Source organism: Pyrgilauda ruficollis, unplaced genomic scaffold, assembly GCF_017590135.1.
Source record: "Pyrgilauda ruficollis isolate IOZ18807 unplaced genomic scaffold, ASM1759013v1 scaffold42, whole genome shotgun sequence".
Classification (NCBI taxonomy): Eukaryota; Metazoa; Chordata; class Aves; order Passeriformes; family Passeridae; genus Pyrgilauda; species Pyrgilauda ruficollis.
Window position 1 is genome coordinate 5,614,502 of NW_024525712.1, and position 19,883 is coordinate 5,634,384.

The 19,883-nt window shown below is 37.3% G+C and overlaps 1 protein-coding gene across 1 annotated transcript in view; it reads right to left on the reverse strand.

Moving 5' to 3' along the window:
• Window positions 1-9,240, reverse strand: part of TPO (thyroid peroxidase) — a 37,264-nt gene extending 28,024 nt beyond the window's left edge. Inside the window, exons 1-4 of the mRNA XM_041477900.1 lie at window positions 9,147-9,240; window positions 6,048-6,132; window positions 4,260-4,429; window positions 1,854-1,986 (exon numbers count right to left, since the gene is read on the reverse strand). Coding sequence (XP_041333834.1) covers window positions 1,854-1,986; window positions 4,260-4,429; window positions 6,048-6,132; window positions 9,147-9,240 — 482 coding nt within the window. The remainder of the gene's footprint in view (window positions 1-1,853; window positions 1,987-4,259; window positions 4,430-6,047; window positions 6,133-9,146) is intronic.
• Window positions 9,241-19,883: the final 10,643 nt, after the last annotated feature.

Genomic DNA, 19,883 nt, shown 5'->3' on the forward strand with positions numbered 1-19,883 from the left:
AAACTGATTTAGCAGAACATCTGTAAAGCATTTCATTGCTCCCTTCTAAATAGATTTTAAAATAGTTTTATTGTGGACACACAATTCATTCCACTAAAAATTTTGTTTCTAAATTTCACTCATGAAATGCAGAATTTTGTGATCTACAGTATATCTATATATTCAAACAGAGTGAACCAAAGTACAAATGCAACATAGGTCTTGACATATTTTCTGCCTGAAAGTGGAAGCTGTAAAGCAAAGAAAAGCACAGGCTGGTATTTCATTTAATGTCTGGAATCCTTGAAGCTGGCTTACATCACAGAATATGTTATTTACATTATAGTGTTACGGGATTTTTAGGCTGATGTATTTCAGTAGAACTAGAGGTATTTCATGAGGCTCACAAATTTTTAGACTCAGATAAGATCTGATTCACTGGTTTCAATGCCATTGGTTTTGGAGGGTTTTTTGTTGCCTTACACCTTTTACAGACATTTAGAGCAAAGAGTCTAAAATACTACCAAATATGAGTGGTGGGTTTATGTTCTGATGTGGTACAAGCATAAAAATATACAAAGTAGAACAGAGTGACTTCAGACCAGACTCAATGAATCATATTTACCCTACCCAGCTTTAGATATATCAGACTGAAATGCCTGTACACATCCTAGCATTATCAGTCACTGAAGAGAAAAAGGTCTTTTACCTTTACCTATAGCAGAGTGCCTCTCTCCATCTCTAGGGAGAAAGACTAAACACCCACTCCTGTAAATTAAGAGCTTCATCCATGTGTCTGTGTTCAGCAGCACAAATCTTGGCCAATGTATTCAAGCTCTGATGGAGATGTCAGTGCAAATATTGTACTAGCTGCTAGCTCAGATTCAAAGCAACTCTGAACATGCCTGGGGGAAATTATGGATATCCACATAGTTAGATTTATAACACTGATGCATATCAAGTTGTGTCCTTTCAGCAAAGAGTCTACCAGGCATGCTCCTTGCAAATGACTTGTGATGTAGCAAAACAGATTAATCTCATAAAACCAGACTCAGTGAGTAATAAAACTGCAGAATTGTACTGCTTTTTATTCGCCACATTGCAGAGTACCTTAACCTGTACAATGATAATGGCCTTCTATTTTCATCTCTGTAGCACTTCACCTGTAAACTTACAGTCTACCTTTCAGTTTGTGACCTTAGGTCTGTGTATCCAGAGGCTGCAGAGTACAAATATTGTTTACCCTTGTACTTAAAAGGGCCCTCATTCTCAGTTTTACACTCATTGCATTGGAGGGTTCTGAAAAGATAGGCACATCTATTATGTGGGGTTTTGCAGGAGAAAAATTGCCAAATAGATTAGGGAAAAAGTAGATACTAGTTATAAAAAATAGCCACTAAACATGTACAAACAAATATACGAAATTAAAAATAACACCTAGAATTTTTAGATTCATGCTTGCTAACTCTTACAGTTGTGGGAAAATACGAAAATATTTCTCCTTGGGAAGTAATATTGTTTTCCTGCTTTCTATAATTTTATCTAATTCAATCGAAAATAAATTCTGGGTTAGAATTAAGTTTTCATTTTATATAGAAGAAGGCATCTACTAAATCAGTTCTCCCAAAATATAAAGTTCCTCACATAATCCTAGAAGTTTTCAGAGGGAAAGCCTCTTTACAAGAAATAGTGAACCAAAGTTTAAATGATGAGTTCTTCCTCTGGGAACTTTCACAGTCACCTCATTTACAGCCACACTGATGCCAAAATTAACAGATTAACACCAGTCCCCCTTGGAAAAAGTAAACACAGCTTCTTGGGTTTAAAGAATGAGAAGGAAGGATTTTTCAGGACACAATTTTTATCATACATACCTGTTATTGCAGGCACCAGTGATGAGTCGATATTTATTAGCTAAGCAATTATTTGGACATTTTGGTGGCAACATATAAGGCAGGCATCCAGAAATATTAGCAATCATAGTGAGCAGATCAGCTGATAAATGATCTGAAAGGAAGAACCCAGACAAGAAATTTTCTGTATTGGATTTAGCTGCTAGAGTAGAAAAGGCATTATTGTCAGCTGCATCTACAGACTTCTCCCTCTTCCTTGGAAAGAGCACTTAGTGAGAAGTGCTGCAAGAGGCTGTGTCAGGGACTTAGAGGAAGAGCTGGTTTTATTAGCTGATGCATAGATAATGAAAAGAAAGAGATCCAGCAATAGCTGAGAACTGAGGTTGACCTGTTTTCTGCTTCCTTCTTTTCCTGTGTTGTAGTCCTTTACTTGCCTGGTCTTTGTGTTTAAAACAAAGGTGTAAAAATGCCATTCAAGGACAAAAGTATATGCCAAATAAGAAAAATGTGTGACTGGAAAAATGCAGAAATTTAAAGACCCTGCAGCTGACTATAGAATTCAGTGTTGAGTGGAAGAAAATCAGAATTACTAGCTGGAATTTGAATGCTAGGTAAAATCAAGTCCCTTTATACCAGTAGACAGCATGTTATGAATATATTTCTGATACAATCCAAGATGGGACTCCCAGTGAGCATCTGATGATGGACAAAGCCACACTATTGCGTAAGCTGTAGGGAGCTTACATCTATTCTCACCTCTGCAGGTATTGAAGTATGTGTGGCCAGTTGGAGGTGGATGTACCCATGAAATAGGAGCAACCTGGTCTAGAGGAAGGTGACCCTGCCCATGGCAGGGGTCTGGAATTCGAGGGTCTCCAAGGTTCTGTCCAATTCAAACTTTTCTACGATTCTATGAATATCCTTCCTGAACTCAGAGAACCCTTGACATTCAAAATAGCTACAATCATCACATGATGAAAGATGAGGGTAGAAGTAACATATAACTCTTGCCCTTGTCTCCCCACTGGCTAATGCATGCCCTCCAGTCCCAATATCTATTTGTTTTGCCCATTTAACTCTGAAGTAAGCTGCTTTAGTCCATTGTTCAAACCAAAATATTAAGGCACAAAAACAAAGAGCAAAGGTTCAAGAACCAAATCAGCTCAAAACATGTTCTGCCGAGCAGTTAGAACCTGTACAAGGCAGTAGGGTGAGCAGAGGGAAAATAGGTTGTTAAACTGGCTACATAATCTTGTCATTGTGTACTAGTAACTCGTGCCAAATTTGGGGATAGAGCTGTACTTCTATGTTAATTCAGGTTCAAAATTATATTCAGAGTCCAGCTCCCCAGTTATGAGCTACCTGGGTAGAGTCTCACATGTTTTATTTAAAGTCAATTTAGTTCTTTAACTCATGTAAAACTATTCTGTTGTGGCACATAGACTGTACAATATCTATTCACATTCTGCTAACGTTGTTTCAGTTCTGAAAATTAACAAGAACTTTGTGCACTTCTTCTGCAGTTTAGAAATTGAACTTCTTTTGAAATCACACAGCACAAAAATAATTGCATCTGTATATATGTGTGTGTATATAAATACATGCACTGACATATAGATAAAGGTATATTTTTAGTTTTACAAATGCCCCATTAGTTTAGTAAGCCAAATATTTCTGCAAGGAAATAAAATAATAACTGTGCTGAGTGCTTTATGTTTGTTTACAGCACTCTAATGCTTCTATATCTTGGAAAAAAATGTTCTAATACTAAGACAGAACACTTTGTGTAAGTGACAGAATTAAATTGTGGGGAGAAAAAAATCAATGGTTCTGATATTTTGAGCCTTGCAGACACCAGACAGACATCTTGAAATTCATATCTAATTAACAGCAAGTATTTCACTTAGACAATATTGAACTTTCTCTTCCTTTCCCCATCTGATATCAAAAACCCCAGTTAAATTGGAAATAAATGTGCAACAGCAGTGCATTATAAAATTAGTTTTGGAAATGAGAACATATTTTTTTTAAAAGAGGGATATGCATATGTTGAGAGGAAGTGTGTTTGACAATGCCAGTGCCATAGTGTGATACAAGATCAAGCACTAAACCCAAACTGCTGGGGAAGATAGATATTTCACTGCAAACAAGAAGCTTGCAGCACTGAGGATATGCAGGCTGATTTATAGGCAATACAAATACACAATCATGTGTTCACAGGGTGCCAATACTGCAATACTGCTCTCCTCAACTATAATAACACCACCCACACTCCAGCAAAGAAAAATTTAAACCTATCTGAGGTGTTTTCAAAAACAAAAGAAAGTGAAAAATAAAATAAAAGTGAACTTAACTGAACTTTAATCTAAAAGACAGCATTCGACAAATCAATAAGGTGGTTTGCCAATGTCAATATACTGTATTTACCAGTTGGATGCAATGAACGCTTGTGCTTCTGGCAAACTTTTTGTTTCAGCACCTGAATTGTCATTTCCATTCGTTCAGCTGCTTGGGAAATCTTTTGACTCTCCTGTTCAGGAAATTTTGAGAAAGCCAGCAGTAAGGTAGGCGTTGCTATTCCACTTCCATGGATCTTTCTACAATTGAGATAAATACAGAAGGTTTTGCAATGTATACATTTTTGGAAGTTATTCATAACAATAAAACTGTCTGTCCTGGATGTGTTGTAAGTTTAAGGTATTTAAGGTATTAAGGTATATTTTGATTGAAGAGAACACTGGGAAAGCAAAGAAGAAGGCTGTTTTGTGACCTTGTTCTGCAAGGAAAATTCTAAAAGAGAAACTGCTCTTCTGTTGGACATACAACAAGAGCTCAGTTTGTGGCAAGTCTTTATTGTGAGAAAGAAACTTCTGGGGTGAGCGGAGCCTGCAGCACCAAGAGGAAGACATTGTGCTGGATAGTCACAAAAGAGGTCTCCCAACTCACTGCTGTGTGTAGGCTTTGCTTTCATGCAGCATTTACTACCCAAGACCATTCCTTAATCATCAATAGGACTTCTGAGCACCATTTCTCTTTAAAGTCTATATATCCACATATATAGTATTTCAAAGGTAGCATAATATTCTGGTGTCTGGGGTAAGTGGTCTCAGTCTTATTCCTAATAAAATTTCAATTCCTAATTGAAATAATCATTGTTAAGCACTTATCTTTAGCATCTCTTAGCTTTTATCATGTTTAAGATATTGACCAAGTAATTGCCACAATATCTTGTGAGACATAAATATCAGTATCTCCGTCTATTACATGAGTCAGTTGAGCCACTGAAAGCTTGAAACTTAAGTTTTTAAATTTTAAATGCCTCAGGATTTCCACCAAAATACTATCACTAAAAGCTGAGAGTGACCTCAGTCTCTACATGCAGAGGGGCAACAGTTCTTGACAAGTTCTGTCCATATAAGCAGTTAGCATTCAAAAAGCTCTGCAAATCATGACTCATTTTCAAATCACAGGGATAAGTTTTTAGGGAAAGTCTGTGCAAGAGTGTGGGGATTTTACCCTGTAAAACTCAGAGCATGTGTTCCAAATTTTGGAGAGAATTTAATTTTTTGTTGCACAGAAATTTAGCCAAATGATTGAAAGAACTCATTCTCATACGGTAACTCAAGCACAAACAAGTTTTCCCCTCATTTGTTGCCTATCCACAGTACAAGACAAATATTTTATTTCCTTTCCCTTATCTTTTTTTGCATCTGTTGTAGATGAAAGGGGAAATATGAAATCCACTTTAACAGTCCAATTTAAGGCAACAGGGTTTTGGCTCCTGATGCCATAGGAGTTGTTCCTGTCTCAGTGCACTGGAAAAACATAATCAATGTGTTCAAAAATAGGTCCACAAAAGTATGATTTTTGAGCTATTTAGTTCAGAAAAACATCCATATTTATTTTTGTGTAATTTATTTTGTCCCACATTTTAAAAGAGCAACTTATATGGTGATAATGCACAAGGTCCTATTGGATCAGGTTATCAGTGGCATAATCATAGAATGGTTTGGATTGGAAGGAACCTTAGAGATCCCCTAGTTCCAAACCCCCTGCCATGGGCAGGGTAACTTTCCTCTAGACAGATCCCTCAAAGATAATGGGGGCAGTGATTTTTTTATTATACGGGTTCTCAAAGAAACAGAAAGTTCAACATCAAATTTTTTTGTTATGAAAGCTTTTTTCCTGAATGCATTATTCACTTCTTTTTTTTACCTTTTAATTTCATAATGTGCAGCATAATCCACCAGACTAGAACCCTTCTGGATAGCCTTGGTAATGCAGTTATCTTCAATTTGTTCTCAACAGGGAAAAAAAACAAAAAGAAAGAAAGAAAAAAAAATATGTTAATAAAAAACATATTTATTAAAATATTTACAATTAGAAAATATACAAGTTTCTAATATTAAGGTATAATTTTTGCCCTTTAAAGCCATTCCATATTTTATTCCTGAAATTTGTGTTGTGGCTTCTGAGCTTTCTAAAAGGCAAGGTACATGTGGTAAATAAATCCTTCCATAATTTATAAGACTTGGGGATTTAGATTTCCTTGCTTGAAGTATAAATCCAGTTATGAACATGTCATATAAGACCAAACATAATAGGTCCAGCTGGAACAGGTTGTGTTCTCTGTATGCAGCTGTGTTCCTTAGGTTCATATGTATTTTTCATCAAACTGTCCTTGGATTGATAGGACAAACCTGACCCTCCCTCTCAGGTAATATGAGCTGGTCTGAGCCACATAAATTCAAGTCCATATTCAAGCAAAAGTAAGACCTGGGATTGGGCCAGTTCATGAAAACCCTATTCTCATTTCTTCACCTATGTTTGATGGAAAGATCCATGTGAACATAATAATACTTCAGCTGTGCTATTTTGTATAATGCTATTATGAGGCTTAGCTTATCCCTGTTTTGTATACATGTTGCTTTATAATAAAAGAACCAGTCATGTTTAAAGTCCAACTGCTTTATTTCGATCTGAATTTTGTGAGATAGCCCATTTTTTTATTAGAAAACAAATAATAAAAAATAATAACAATCATTTGTGTACAATCATTAATCATTTATGTACAGTGTAATCTTAGGGGAGCATGTTTTATTTGTAGTACAGTCTGTGCTATTTCTATAATCTATTTTTTGAATAGGGCACTCAGCTCAAGGAAGAGAAATGTGTGATGAAGAGTAATCTCTCCTAGGCTAAATTATACTCTACTAAAGTTTTCAGTATCTAAGTATAGCAGTAGTTATTTCTCTTTTTCACCTATGCATAATAAAATATTCAGATGATTCATTTGGTGATATCATTTGGATTTCCACTACTTCTGAGAACATTTTTGTGTCTATGTTAAAAAACAAGTTTTATTTTTACAAGCCATACAATAAGTATCTTTTAGAATTTAATATAGCATATTTTAAAATTACTTTTAGGGGCCTTAGCTCTGAGAAATATAGCATGCTTGAAGTATTTCTCATCCTGTGATATTTATTCATACTCTGATGTAAAAGAGAATATCCACTTGCTATACTTAAATTCCATTGTCTCTCTTTCTTCTAAGAAGTATGAATTTGGTACCTATACTGTGTGTTCAAATATGTGGTTCTTGAGTAATAAATATTATCTTGTACTGTCTCATCAGATCAAGAACACTTACTATAAAAAGAAGAACACTTACTGTACTATAACATTTCATATATTTATTCCTAGTCCATATATATTTTATATATTGGTGCTTTCCTGTGCCTTAGGGAAGAATATAAAAAGGAGGGACAGGGTCTTCACATATGATAGGATGAGAGCCAATGGTTTTAAACTGACAGAGGGCAAGTTTAGATTAGATGTTAGGAAGAAATCCTTTACTGTGAGTGTGGTGAGGCGCTGGAAGTGGTTGCCTGCAGAAGTTGTGGATCCCTCGTTCCTGGAAGTGATGAAGGCCAGATTGGATGAGGCCCTGAGCAGCCTGTTCTAGTGAACGGCATCCCCACACATGGCAGAGGGTGTGGACCTAGATGATCTTTAAGGTCCTTTCCAACCTAAACCATTCTGTTATTCTTGGATTTATTTTGTATTAACTAACGTATAACATAATGTGGTCACTTTAGACCACTTCTTTCCAAACAGTTTGTGTGGAAGCTCCAAGTAAAGAATCCAGTATGGAAAGAAAACCTGATCTCCTGTTTTGCAGTGATGGTACAAAAAATGATTTCTCATAAGAAATAATGGCTTGGGAATTTGTTTTTAATTTAAAGTTTTTTGCATATAATTTTATTTTATTTGTGATTCTGCACTAACTTCAGGTGGAAACTTTCCTAGGGAATCATATCACCAAAACTTACGAATCAAGCACACAGTTATATAATATGAGATGGTGGCTTGAAATCCTGTTTTTTTACTATCTTGTTGTTGTTCGTTTTGGGGGGGGGGAGGAAGGAGGGGGAGCCTAGGGGAGCAAAGGGGCAAGAGGGAAGGAAGGCTAAGAGAGGGGGAAAAGGCTAAGAGAGGAGAAAGGATAAGAGGTCGGCTGGTCTCACTAGCACAGCTTAAGAGGGGAATTGAAGTGGGCGCGGAATCAGACTTGGGCCAATGGGATTACAGGTACAGGATGGTTCAGGGCAGGACCACAGGCTTAGAACATACCATACATTTGGGAGGGGTGAGACAAAGCATAGAATTTAAATAAAATGCAGTACTACACTATCCCTGCCCTAATTTCATGTAAAATCAGTTTCTGCAGATATCTTTTAAAATTCAGTCTGGTATCTGCTACTCTTCTAGTTTATTAGATTTAACTGATTTAAATCGAGCAGATGCAAATGTTAGTAAAAAATACAAGATTACATTATTTGGACATAAGGAATAATGCAATCTGAGATGCTCTAAAACCCTCAGGGTGCCAGCAGCCAACAGATCCACAGGAGAGAAGCACCTTTGTGGGACAGTAGGAGGGTGCCAGGTGGGACATCCTGGGCATCCTATGCCTCTAGCCCAGGATGATTAGCAGATGGGGAAAGAAATCCAGCAATCATGCTTGGCAACGTGTCCTCTGACACAAGAATGCCACTAAGAAAGTAAAATCACCCCTAGTCAAAGCAGTGATTGAGATACGCTACACATACAAAGTTTTACTTACTGAGTTTATGAAACTACAATTCAAAAGAACACCTCCATGGAATAATTCTGAGAGAGGATAGATAGTGTATTTTGCACATAAAAGAGGTTGAGCTATACTGCTGTTGCTAAACTGTCTGCAGTGTCCATGTATTTTCAGCTTAACAGTCAACATAAGAAAAAACATGTATTTTTACTGTTACTTACCGAAGATGGTGTCTTTCCCTATTTGAAGGAAAGAAAAGAAAACAGCTGTGAAGGCCATAACTGCTGAAAATCCCAAAATAATGAAAACTTTCATCTACGAGAAAGAAGAGATAACGGTTGAAAACACATATACCTTCATCTTCTAATTATAAACCAGACTATAAATAATTTTCTGTATATGGCAAATTTTACTTTAAAATTAGATTTCCAACCATGTTCTGACTGTTTTTTTGAAGTTCAAAGTAATTCACTTTCTCCTTTTCTCTTCCTTATTTATTACTTTTCTTTTACATTTTGTTTTACATTCTTTTACATTTTGAGAAGCTTCTAGCACAATGATACACATAATTTTATTTTATAACATAATACATTATCACAATATCAGCAACACTTAGCCTATACTTTAGAAATTCATCAACATTTTACCCCCATTCATTTTGAACTTCTCTGTGCACTAGACTGATTTGATTGTAAATTAGTGATTGCACATAAGATAATAAAGTGGCCAAACCAATAACAATTAGTCTGACCCCAGCCTATGCTCCTATCCACAGATAACTGTGGTATCAAAGCAGCACAGTGAATATGCCCACTCTGCTGAGGTGAGCTGCATTCTCCATTTCAGTACTGGTACTCTGGCAGTTCTTACAGCACTGCAAATATATAAACTCTCCAAGAGGTATCATTTTTCACATGCACTATATTGACTGGAAATTGAAAGATTTGAAATATTTTTAGCTCCATATCCTATCAAAATTAAAAAAGAAATCAAGTCTAAATATTCAGAGAAACTATATTCCCCATAGAAATTCAATGTGAAAACACCCCTTCCTTTTACATTTCATGAGTTAATATGATGAATTTCTTCTGGAAAATGTCAAGCAAAAGTTTTATTGTCTGACCTTTTGTCTGCTGAGGAGATTATCTTCCACAGTTCTGTACTTTATCGATGGCAGTAACTGTTCTGAATTATGAAAGCCAAGTACTTTCCAGGGGCCCAGTTTATGCTATCAGCTTTATGCACTGGTACTCACTCAAGCTTTAGCAGTGCAAAATATTTCAAAATCTTTTTGGCCACAGTTATATTCCCACAAAGCAGAAACTGACGTTAATACTTGACTTGTTTATATTTTCCTGCTGGGAACCAAAATATGATTGTGTCGTCAGTTCTTACACCAGAATTATTTTCCTGAAAATGAGAAGGATAATAAGTTCATATATGCACACATACATATATATATATATATAAAATTGCCATGTGTTGCAGTAAAAAAGTATTTTTCATTATTTTTTTTTCCAAATTTATTTGACAAAAAAGCAACTCTGTGTCCAGTTTATGCATTCTATAGTTTGCGCTTTACCAAAATGACTATATGGAATTCAGATGCTAATTCCCAGGTTGCCCACCAACTTCCTTCCAGCACTTTTTATGCAGTCTTTTTCTCTGAGCCTTGCTATTTTTCTTTAGTTACGCTTTTCAGCCCTACTGCTTCTTTTAAAGTCAGTAGTTTGACCTAAAGAATCTGTTTGGCTGGGTTTTTTTCCATTGTTCTATAGAGGCAGGGAGGTCAAGATCAGGCCTGGAATTAGTATTGAGGATTCCCTCACTCTCTCTTTGCTGGTCACGCCAGGAGGTCACAAGGTGGAGCCAAAGATCAGAGTTTGATCGCTGCCAGAGGGGACAAGGTGAGCAGGGAGTGGGAGCAGGGAGCATCCTGGAGCTGGAGGCTGTGCTACATGGTGGTGAAAGGAAACCTAGGAACACGTGAACTGACTGGAGGACTAACTCCAGGATGCTGTTACAGCGGTGTGGGAATGTCATCCATAACCTGTTCACTGCAAAGAGGAGTGGACATGGTTGAGAAGTAAGCACAGAGCAAAGGGGAACAGACCTCTATTGGAAAAGTAGGCTTATGCTACTGGGCTGGAGGGTTTAAGATTGCAGGCAAGGAGTCAAACTTGCAATACTTCTTTATCCTGTTCCAATTTGTAAATCTTTTAAGATTATGTTTCCTTACATAAGAAAGTATAAGGGAGATTGGCTTCTTCTGAGGCACAGCTAAGCACTGAGAAAAGCAGATCCATTCCAAACACCTAATAGAATAAAAAGCTCACACTGTATTTTTTCATATACTTCACAAGTACCACAGGTTTAATTTCTGAGAGATGAGAGACCTCCTTAAAGTGAAAAAAAGGTTTAATTTTCTTTGCTGTTTCACAGTCAAAAATCAAAGCTTCCCCATTTAGTTCAAAAAGAGCATACCTACATCAAGATTTGCTTGAATGAAGTTCTTAACATTTGCTCATTGGTTGCAGTTAAAGCATTTGTGAACAGTGGGCCTTAAATGTTTACACACAGTAAATTGGTCTATGATGAAGAAATGGAGTGGCCACATTTATTTTGTGTTTTTCTGAGTATGAATATTTAACTGCTCGCTGAGCACAAATACAGTTTTAGCTAAACCTTGTGCAAAGTCTTAATTACACTGGACTCACACAGACAGACACAGCTGAATTCCTATTCTTACTGGACCTCATTCAGAATCTTGTTATCTAAATCTGATTAAAGAGAATTAAGAGGGTAAAAATTAGCTGCTCAAGAACAGCCTTAATTTTTTTTAATCTGAGATTTGCATATTGGCAAGGTAGGTGCAGAAAATTTCAGTGAATCTCTTGCTGAATGTGCCCCCTTTGTTCCAGATTTTCTGTCTGTCTTAAGCCATCCTTCCTGCAGAAAGGGTTTCATCCTTCATGCCCAGCAGTGAAACTGCACAGGTCAGTGATGGTCTAAACATGGAGTACAAGACAAGTATAAAACAGTCTTTATGCTAAACAAAACTCTTGAGAAAAGCAGCAGTGAACCTTATTAGTTAACCATATTAATATTATTAACTTTTAAATTGACTTGTTCAATTTGATCTATTCTCAAGATTTAAATCTGTGCATGAAGACCAATGCTGTATCTATGTTCTTAAAAGTTAAAGACCTATAAAATAAATCTCTGAGTTGATAATAAAAGATAAATTCTGTTCAATGAAATATCCCAAAGCAATAGAATTTCAGGTTAGTCACAAACATGAATTTCTGCAAACCTACTATGGTATTTAGAAAAATTAACTCATACTCAAAATGTTATGCAATTGCAGATGATGTTTGATACAGGAAACAGACACAATTCTGTAATCTCAAATAACTTACATTTGCACTGTAACAGCCTGCAGCCCTGCCAGGCTCTCTGAGGCATCATCAGTTCTTACAAACATTGGATTAGAATGAGAGATTTCCAGCACAAATCTGTGCTGCTGCAGGAGCTATTTTTGATAGCAGATTACACCATTTTGTAGCATTTAGTGACAATCCTGGGGTCTAGCAAAGCGTGAAGGACACTGTTAGTATGGATGTCTAATCTATAATAGAAAAATTAGTTTCTAATCTCTTCTGGCTTTTAAAGTTCGAAGAACACTCTTGCAAGAGAAGAGGCAGAAAGTACATATAACTGCACAATACTTCAAGAGAAGGAATTTTGCTGAAGTTCCAGCTTAACAACATAGAAGCAACAGCCATAAGCCTCATTTTTAATATGTTGAGCAAAATATCACAAGTCAAAAAAGGCAAGAAAAGATTGAAAGAAAAGTAGTTCAGTGGGAAAGATCAATTTAGCTGGGTTTCAATGATGCCATTACTTCTACTTACTTTAAGTACTTACTTTTTTTCTGGAATCAATTTAATTTTATTAGAAAGGTTTGTTTTTCTATTGCTCTCTTTAGATAAAGAAGACCTTGTAGAGGTCTGAAGCCAGAAATGGGATGAAGAAGGTGAATAGGTACAATCATTCACTGTCTATTCCAGCAGAGAACTAAAGCTCACACAGGCTGAAAACAAACAAAAATCTACTGTTATTTAGACAACACAAAGCTATACCATGAAACAGCTTGTGTATGGTAAAAAAAATTCATATAAGTTAATTTAAATGTTTTCAAAATTTTATTTTTCAAAAACAATATATTAAGGCCTATGAGGTACAAGATTTACATCAGGGACTCCTGAATCACAAATTAAGTATAGCTGGAATTTTTCTTATCCTTTTTTTTAAAGGCTTCTCCCAGCATTAACTATTGTTTGTGGAGAGGGTTTTTTTTTTGTTTTTTGTTTTTGTTTTTTTTTTGAGTTTTTGAGTTTTTGTTTGTTTGTTGTTGTCAAATAAAAATTATAATGCTAAATAGCTCTTAGGACTGGCTGGGTGACCAGGCCCAGAGGATGGTGCTGAATGCTGCCCCATCCAACTGATGGCCAGTCACTAGTGAGGTTCCCCAGGGCTCAATGTTGAGGCCAGTCCTTTATCAATTATTTGACAAGGGCATTGAAAGCGCCCTCAGTCAGTTTGCTGATCAAACCAATTTGGGTGGGAGTGTTGATCTGCTGGAGAATAGAAAGGCTCTGCAGAGGGATCTGGACATGCTGGATCAGAGTTGGATTTGATCATTACATATTAATTTTAGTGATGCTGAAATCATGTTCTCAGATAAACAATTTTTCTCAGAAGTAGGTGGCATGTAACAGCTATAGAACGTAAGATTGTCTTGTTAAAATGTTGATTCAAACCCAAAGTGATGTTTTATCACATGCAAGCAAGCATTAAGATCTAATTACAGGTAGAATCCATGAGATGCTCTGTTGTTTTGGAGTAACCCAACTTACAGAACCAAACTATGTAAGACAAATTTAACTGCAGAGAGAAGCCCACTCAATTTCTTGTGGCTGAATTCATGTGAATCCTGTATTTCACTGTTTGAAAACTCTGCCTTAACTAATGAACAAATTATGATTTATGTGAAAGGATGTGGAGCAGATGAACAATTTTTAATGTCTATAGAAGGTCTGAAATTCAGTGGCTTGAATCACAAAAGCTTTTCCTTTTAAAGTGAGACAAAATTAATCTTTCATCTTCACAGAGCACTAGTTTCAGATCAAACTCAGACTCTTTCAGACAGATAATTTTAATTGCAAGCTTAATGGTGAACTTTCTGCCTTCTTCCAATGCATCACTCTCTTGCAGAGACCACTGAAATTTTGTATTATGAAGTCTATGTCTTGAATTTAAGGATGATCAGTAGATACACTATATGTCATATAGTCATAAAGCTGATCAAATACTAACCAGACATGATCTTGTGTAATTTAGGAGAAAACAGAAATGTATTTAGCAAAACAAAAACAATGATCACCTAATAAAATTATGACAGATGAATTTGAGTATTCAGCCTGCTGTGAATGAGGCTCTTATCATGGTTAGTGACAAATCCACAAAAGAATTTAAAATTCTAGAGAGAAAACTGGGAAGTGCAAATAGTGACAGTGATTCATTACCATACTCAAAGGATGGCAGATGTTTCTGTCCTGCTTTTGTAGTGAAATATTTCCATGGTAGGAATTATGCCAAATGGATATCTCACTTTAGAAGTTCTTTTGATAGCACTAGGATCTGTACCAATGACTCTGACCTCCTGCCTCTCAGAACCAACTTACTGGGAAAATCCAGACAGAGACAATGTTTGCATTTTGCACCCATCATTTGAAAGGAAAAAAAGGCGATGTAGCCAAAGTGCTCAAGAAAAGGTGGTGACATCTATGAAGGAAGAGGAGTAGGGAGTCATAATGGAGAGAGAATCTGCCCTGCAGATCAGTGTGAATGCTATATCATGAAGAGCATTTCATGGTAGTTGTGTGTTCTCAGCTGTTCTAATGAGCTGTGTCAGATATTTCAGTAGGACAGTATCGGCACAGCCCATTCTGAGGAGTGCTACTCTCTCTCTTCACTGTCTGAAACCAAAAAGCCTGGGCTTTTTTAGGATGTATACCATGCCCAAAATGAGGCATTACAGATGGTTGTGATGTGGAAACCCCTCTGTGGACTCAAATGTTGCAATAAATTGGAGAGCAGTGCTTGAATTCCTCCTCACACTTAAATGCTTTCTGCTGTTCTGCTTTGGTGACCTGCCTGGTCGGCCACTGCATTTTCCCAGGCATGGCATTGACTTTCCAACTTTATTATTTAATTTTTAGTTGTTTGTTTTTATCAATTCAAAGATAAAGGCAATGACAGATATTAACACAGTAAAAAAAAAATTTGGAGTTGGAGTTATAAGTTTGGAAAAAGAGGTAGTAAAGGGAAACAAACAGCCAGTGATGTTTGATGATCCGAAGATGGCCACCAGCTCATTAAATGGACTGTTCACTAGACACATCCTACATTATAAACACATTTTGTTAATTGAAAACCACATTTTAAACCTGATGAGTTACTCTTGAACTGTTTCATCCAAATTCATATTCACTCAGGCAAATGAGTATGCTTCCAAATTAATCTCCAAATTTCCATTAGTCTGTCACAAATCAGGAAAGTAAATGATCTGAAGAAGTTAAATGAAACATTCTTTATGAGTACTGATATTAAGAGGTCACAAAGCACTACTCTCTGGAATATTTAGTGTTCAAGTGAGTCTTCTGGCTGAGTAATAAAAACATCTTGGCTATTTGACGTCATGTCAAGCTTCCAAAAATCTTGAACTGTTGTTTTTAACGCCCTGATGGGTTTGAAGTATTCTGTAGCTGAAGTACATTTTAGAAAATTCTCAGACTGAGCAAACAGGAGATGCTACAACTTTCTTATTTCTCCAGATGCAAAAGGCACATAAGAATTAATAAACTTGCAGCATTAAATAGTAGCTAATAGCATGCATGAAATCTATCACATTTAAATGAGCACTAATAAGAATCAATATTTTGTGAAAAATAAGCTGAGGTTACCAAATAAGTGAAGGCACAGGGAAGAGTACATGTGTATTTGTATGTAAACACACATAAAAATATATATACATACTCACACACACACACACACGCACACGCACACGCACACACACACAGATAGACACAACAAAAGACTATATTTTTTACTGAAGTCTTCATACCTAAACTGAGGCAAAATTAATAATAGATAACATTGTAGAGTAACAAATAAAAAAAAAAAACCCTTTTTTAATATAGTCAAATATAAAGTGGTATCTTTGGAAATAAATTGTATAGATAATAAACGTGTGATAAGAGAATCTGGAGAAGTTGAGACTCAGGAGAAAGAAAAATATATAAAGGAATAATTTATCACTGATTCTCAGCAGACTTTTCAGGTTAGTCCTCTCGAAAGACAAAATAATGTGTGTCCCTGAGATATAAAGAGAAAATAATAACAAAAACCCAAACAAACAAACAAACAAAAACTTTTTGCCAATATGTGGAATTGGTAACTCTGCTACAAGTTCATCATACCCACTTTTGAGATCTGCAGACTGTGAGCAAGCTTTTACAATGTGAGGCATAAAGGAGTGAAGGTTCTTGGTTTGGTGTGAGAGCACTGGAGTTTGGTATTGTAAGTGCTTGAGCATTTAAAAAAACACTTTAAAAAAACCAAACTGTAGGGAGCAAGTTTTCATTTCTGCAGAAAAAGGCATAAGAAGATGAACTGTACTGGAATTGAACAACCCTGGCAATGAAATAAAACATAGCAAAAAAATGCAATTAAAAATTGAAAGTACTTACAAGGGTGTGCAGTGAAGAAGAAAGAAGAAAGAAAGCCTTCCCCACAAGGTCCTGACCCCCTAGGCCTGACTTAGTTCAGGGCTCCTGCATACAATACCCTTGGGTCCCAGTCCCTGTCACACCAGCTCTTTGTGAGAAGCAGAACAAACCCAAGAATTTACAGAAAGAACAACAATATTTTTCCCCTTCCCCGCTCCCAAACACCACCCCCCCCCCCCCCCCCCCCCCCCCCCCCCCCCCCCCCCCCCCCCCACCCCATCTTCCCCTCTTCTCATTACTCCTCCTGCAGACTTGTCGGCAGCACTTACCCCACCTGTTGCCCTTCCTGTGCTCCTGCCCAGCTTCCCAGCCCTGCTCTCCTGCAGGCAGTGGCGAGCTCTGCCTGGGCATCCCCCACCCATGACCACCCCCCTGGCTTCTTTTCTGCACAGCCGCTTATTGCAGGGTATGTAATGGTAGGTGGCATTTAAGTACGGGTAGTCTGGGATGGGTAATCTTGTCTGGAAGATCAGCTCATTGCTCTAAACCAGCAGGATGCTTTTGCATATAGTTGTAGGCACCACAGTTAGAGAACCATCTATGTCAGTTTTCTCTGACAATGTACCCCTCGTTTCTTCAGGTATGCAGTTGATCCCTGGTGAACAAGGTAGCCCTTTCTTCAACAACAGAAAAAAACAAATTTATGCACAATTCAGATTAATGGTATTTGACAGCAGAATTGTTTGCCTTCTGAGAGGATCACAGCTCCCTTGAGAAATGATAAAAGTTGTGTTAATGAGTAATAAACACTTGAGCGAAATGTCATTTCATGGGAAGTGGCTTTTGTATCTGTAGCACCCTGGCAACATGTCTCCCAAAAAGAGTTCTTATTTCATTATACTGCTTAATGCCCTCAAAACACAAATCTATGTTACTGTAATATTAAGGGCTGTAAGTCCATACCATGATTATACTGTGAAATTTTGCAGGATTTTGATACCCAGTTCCTTTTTCAACAGTCATCACAAATTAAAGAACTTCTTATTCACAAGGCATGAATGGAAGACATGGATGCCTTTCTCTGGTACAAGGTAACAATGCCATATGGTGGAACTTGTATATGAGTACTGGAGTCCCTGAAATAGGAAGCTGCTTCTGCAGTGAATTAAAGGTGCATGAAACACTACAGATTTCATCCATAGTACGAGAGATCTCCAAATCCGGATGAGTGTACTTGCATAGCCAGTAGCAAACAGCATCTGGCCTGTGCTAATTCTTCAGCCATGCCTGGGGGCATTTCAGCACACTGTTGACTGGCCTGGGGCAAAAATACATCAGAGAGAATTTTCACAAATTTACCTTAGGGGCAATCATAACCCAAGTCCCAACCATTTCCTAATGTAGTTTAATTTACTTGTATGGGAGCAATGAAAGGGTCTTCACTAGAGAAACAGCTTGGTTTAAAAAGGGTGCTCTCTAATCAATTTTTCAAGGTGATTGAATGTGGTCACTATGGAAGACAGCTTCTTCACTGTGTGATAGGATAGTACCAGGCACTCCTGATGACCACTCTGAAGGACAAAATGAACTTCCCAGAGCTCTAACAGGAGGACATGATCAATCAATTTGTTTTGGGTATCCATTCATAAATAAGAACACACTGACAACAGGACTAGTAGAGGCTTTGGGATGTGACAAATATAATGTAATACTCTTGAAGGACCATGAATAAGAAATGACTCCCGTCCCTGCAGAAATTATTAAGTAGGGTCTGAAGTTGAGTGTGTAACTCATACAGACGTTTATAATCTTCATATATCATTTAAAACCAAATAATATTATGACAACAGGTAGCTTTTTTTCAATATACATAAATCTAAGAATGATGTCCACATTCTCTTCTCCCTGATGCACAGTTTTAGATGCTCACCTTTCTTTTCAGTTGCTGCATGTGATAGCACTTAAGTACCTGAATTTTCATTAATAAAAACTATCCCATTTGTGCACCTGTGCAAGAGAATAACTAGCCAGCAGTGCAACACCAGCCCAGTCTGTGACATTGCCTCAACGCTCATTCCCACAGGTTGTTCTGGCTCAAGCCTGTCTGTAACAGGCATGAATGCAGTGGACTGTCCCCTGTTAACAGCTACTGGGGCAGAGGGGAGAGCTACTCACAGACAGGGAAAAGCAGTCGGGAGAAAAGTGCTGATGAGTGCAAATCTGGTATTTCATGGAGCTTTGACCACAAAGGAGTGTTGAATTAACTGTCACCTCTGGAGATCTAATCTGACACAAAGAACAGCTTCATTTCCCCAGGCAGTGAACATATCTGCCTTATTACATAGATGACTTTTATGAAAGGTTGCAGAAAAGTTGCTAAATACACCACTGACCTATCAACATTAGCTCAATATGCACAAAGATATGCCAAATACTCCACTGGTATATCAACACTAGCTTAATATGAATAAAGTTATTGCCACATAGCAAGCATGTCCTAGGTAATGTGATGTGCTTTGACTCTCAGAGAGATAGATTAGAGCAGGCTGGGAAAGGCAGATGCAAGCAGGTTAGAAGATACAAGGTGGCAGAAAGAACAGGTGGATCTTTTAAAGGGGGAACACACAAAGATGGCAACAGCAATGGGCAGAAAAAGACATAACTTTCCTGGAATTCTGCCTGTGCCAGTCACAGTAATTATATGGCAGAACAAACCTGCCAGCAGCAATGTTTGTTTTCTGTGCAACAGCCAGGCTGTGGTATACATAATTAGCAAGCAGATGGCTAGACCCCCACAGGGACCATAGTTTGTGATGACTTTTGCACTCCACTGCCTGTGCCATAACATTCTTTTTAAAATAGTACATGTGCCAGGTCTGGGTAATGGTTTAACAGATGCCTCATCTTGGCTGCAGGACAGCAGATGCAGGAATGTTTGAGAGACAGGAAGGAGATGTGCATGAAGCTATAGATATTCCAGGATGTACAACCTCACACAGGTGTACATATGCTCCTTTAGCCCTGAGAATGCCAGGGATACATAGATTCAGTGTGGGTATTCAAGAAGGAGAAGTTGCAGAAGACAGAGAACTCATCTCTTCCCAAAAAACCCTAACACTTTGTGGCTAATTCTATGCAGTGTACTGACTGGTTTGCTCAGTTTTG